General features: G+C 37.8%; 1 protein-coding gene across 1 annotated transcript; it reads right to left on the reverse strand.

Moving 5' to 3' along the window:
- LOC109234364 (uncharacterized mitochondrial protein AtMg00240-like) lies at positions 338–766 on the reverse strand. The gene has a single exon (XM_019400335.1). It carries the CDS (start codon positions 764–766, stop codon positions 338–340), a length of 429 nt encoding a protein of 142 aa, XP_019255880.1.

The following is a 3,551-nucleotide window of genomic DNA, read 5'->3' on the forward strand; positions in this document are numbered from 1 at the left end:
CAAGCTTGCCTAGAAGAAATATGTGTTGAGCTTGACACAACCGTTTTGTGAGTAAATCAGCTAATTGGTCTCGAGTATTCACATAGACTATCTTGACAACACCATCTTTGATCTTATCTCGAATGAAGTGGCAGTTAATTTCTATATGTTTTGTACGTTCATGGAAGATGGGATTGGCTGCTATTTGCATAGCAGATTTGCTGTCACTAAAGACTGTAACAAGGACTTGAATGGCAACTCTCAGCTCTTTGAACAGACCTAGCAACCAAGTCACTTCTGCTACAGCTGAAGCCATGCTTCTATACTCAGCTTCAGCAGAACTTCTGGACACTATCTGTTACTTCTTAGACTTCCATGGTATCAAGGATTCTCCAAATTTGATTGCATAACCTGTGACTGATCTGCATGTATTTGGGTATGCAGCCCAGTATGAATCACACCAGCAACTCAACTCAGTCACAGCCCCAACTTTCACCCACACACCTTGACCTGGAGCATTCTTTAGATATCTCACAACTCGAAGTGCAGCTTCCCAGTGTGACCTCTTAGGATGTTGCATGAATTGACTCAAGGTTTGGATAACATAACTGATATATGGCCTTGTAAATGTAACATATATAAGCTTGCCAACCAGCTTCTGGTCCAGAGTAGGATCTTGTAATGCTACATCTCTCATAATGCCAGTGGCCTTGTCATACTCCACTGTGGTCAACCTCAGATTGGTTTCCACAGGGGTGATTGCAGGTTTGGCTCCACCAAGGCACATATTAGAGATTAGCTCAAGTACATATTTCCTTTGATTTTATATAACACTAGCTTTGGACCTAAGAACCTCAATTCCCAAGAAGTATTTGAGTTCCCTTAGAAGCACCTGCTTGGCTTCAATGATCAAATCTGCATTGACCTGTAATGAGCAGATCATCTACATAGACCAAAATAACCACTATGCCACCCCTCTTCTTCAAGGTGAACAAAGAATAGTCATGACTACTCTGAGTAAGTCCTGCTTTAAGCAGTGCCTCTATCAACTTGATGTTCAGTTGCCTAGAGGCTTGCTTAAGCCCATATAGAGATTTAAGTAACCCGCAAACCTTCTGTTCCCCCTATCTTCTAAAACCTTCAGGCAGTTCCATGTATACTTCCTCACAAAGATCACCTTGCAAGAAAGCATTGTACACGTCCATTTGGTATAAAGACCAACCTCTGAATACTACTAGTGTTGTCACAGACCTTACTATGACCATCTTGGCCACATGAGAGAAAGTGTCATGATAATCAAGACCCTCTTGCTGACTGTACCCCTTGGAAACCAACCTAGCCTCGAATCTTTTAACTTCTACATTGGCATGATACTTGATCTTATATACCCATTTTTGAGCCCACATTGTTCTTTTATGCAGGTAGATCAACAACTTCACAGGTGTTATTGTCCTCTAGAGCTTTGATTTCTTGTTGCATAGCTTGAATCCATCTAGTATCTTTGGCTACTTGCTTGAAAGTCTGTGGTTCCACCAAGGTGGAAAATTTGGACAAGTAACTGCAGTAAGTTGGAGTGACATTATTAAAGGAGAGGTAGTTTGCGAAAGGATATTTGCTGGAAGCTTTGCTTGGTGCTATGTAATTTTTCATCCAATTAGGCTCTTTGGACTACCTAGCAGACCTTCTAACATGTGCTGGTGGTGCTTTTGTTTCTGCTACTTGTAAGGTAGTCTCCTGTGAGGCATTTCTTGTGGTATCTCTTCCTGTGATGTTGTGGCCTGTTCCCGCTCAACACCTTCAGTGACTGATTCTTCAAGCTCAAGATCATCAACTGTATCGTGCACTTGTGTGAGTTTCTATGTTAGGTGTCTGCACTTCCTACACTTTCTAATCTTGTACATTATCAGGCACGTCAGGGAACCAAGATTGATCTGTGTCCATATTTGCAGCAAAAGAAAATTCTAATTCCTTGAAGATATCCAATTCCAGCAACAGATAGCCCTTCCGTCTCTTAGAATAACTCATAAGAACTGCAGGTCTAGCTCTTGCAACAAACTTATTACCTTTAGGTAGAGTGGTTGCATAAAATAAGCATCCTATTACTCTCAAGTGTTCAGAGATGGAGATTTAGAGTGTAGAATTTCATAGGGACTCTTTCCTTTGATGGCTACAGATGGCAGCCTATTGATCAAGTACACAACAATTGTACCACAGATGCCCAAGTACTTAGTAGGCATTTGGACTGAAATTTTAAAGCTCTTGCTACCACTACAAGAAATCAGCCTTATTGTGGCGACCAATATTGCTACAAAAACCCTGAAAGTCGTCGCTAAATGTTATCATTAGCGACATTTGTGTTGCTACAAGCAAAACAGAAACTGAAAGGTATTTCTGGGGACAACAAAAGGTCGCCGCTTAAAGCGCATATTTTGCGGCGACATAGTTGCCGCAAAAGGTGAAAAAACCCGCTACAAAAATGGTTCCACAATAAAAATTTAGCTAGGTCGCCACTACTATTCACCTTTAGCAGTTACTACTATCGTTGCCAAAACATTTTCTCAGTGGCAAGTTCATGTCGCCACTATAAATGACTGTTAGTAGCGCTACAAAATAATGAACCATGAAAGACACAATAACTTTCTGTAACGACTGAAGTCGCTGCAAAAGAAATAAGCCAACAGTCGCAAATTTAACATCGAACCAATTACTAATATTTGTGACAAAATAATGTCGCCACTAAAACCTATCTTCTCAAACACTATAATGACCAAAATTATATATATTTTCGGCAGGAACCTAATTCTCTAAATTTAATGACTGGATATAACCAAAAGAATTTCTCAAACTGAATATTATAAATATTTTTATTACTAAAAAGCCGATTACATAATACTACACGATACTTCATTGTGAATTGTAATTGTACGCATATACATATCCCAGTAAGACAAAATATTAAGTTCCTTGTAATTGCTCCTTGGTCGACACCATCCTTGAACGATACCATTATTTAAGTTCCTTGTCCCTGATATATATATATATATATATATATATATATATATATATATATAATATATATATATATATATTATATATATATATAATATATATATATAAGGAACATAATGAGATTTTTTATATCAAAAAACATGCATAGAAAAACTTCAAGGATAACAATAGGGGGTTACTAAGTTTAAAGATGATATGCTTCTTTTTATTTAAAAAGAGTTATTGGACTTTTATATTCAGGACAAACTTATGCTTCATTGGAATCTTGTCCACTCCCTCAATTCCATTTACATCCTTCTCAATTTTTCTAGTAGATCATATAGATAGCTTATTTGCAGCTAGTTGTAAATTGCAATCTATTAATTGCTCCAAATAATAAACATGAAGAGGTAATAAAATATAGGATCTTTCTACTTAAGTTATATATGAGAGGAAATATTTGATCATCCAACAGGGGATCAACAACAAGGCCACTCATTAACTAGTATAAATTGCCATGAATCAGCACCAGGAGAAACCACACAAGTACCAACTAAACAAACTCAACTGCGGAAACCCCTTCT

This window comes from Nicotiana attenuata, chromosome 1, assembly GCF_001879085.1.
Source record: "Nicotiana attenuata strain UT chromosome 1, NIATTr2, whole genome shotgun sequence".
Classification (NCBI taxonomy): Eukaryota; Viridiplantae; Streptophyta; class Magnoliopsida; order Solanales; family Solanaceae; genus Nicotiana; species Nicotiana attenuata.

Bases quoted from the DNA above. Each gene is read 5' to 3' on its own strand.
- LOC109234364 (XM_019400335.1), bottom strand. From the start codon at position 766: ATGTGCCTTGGTGGAGCCAAACCTGCAATCACCCCTGTGGAAACCAAT.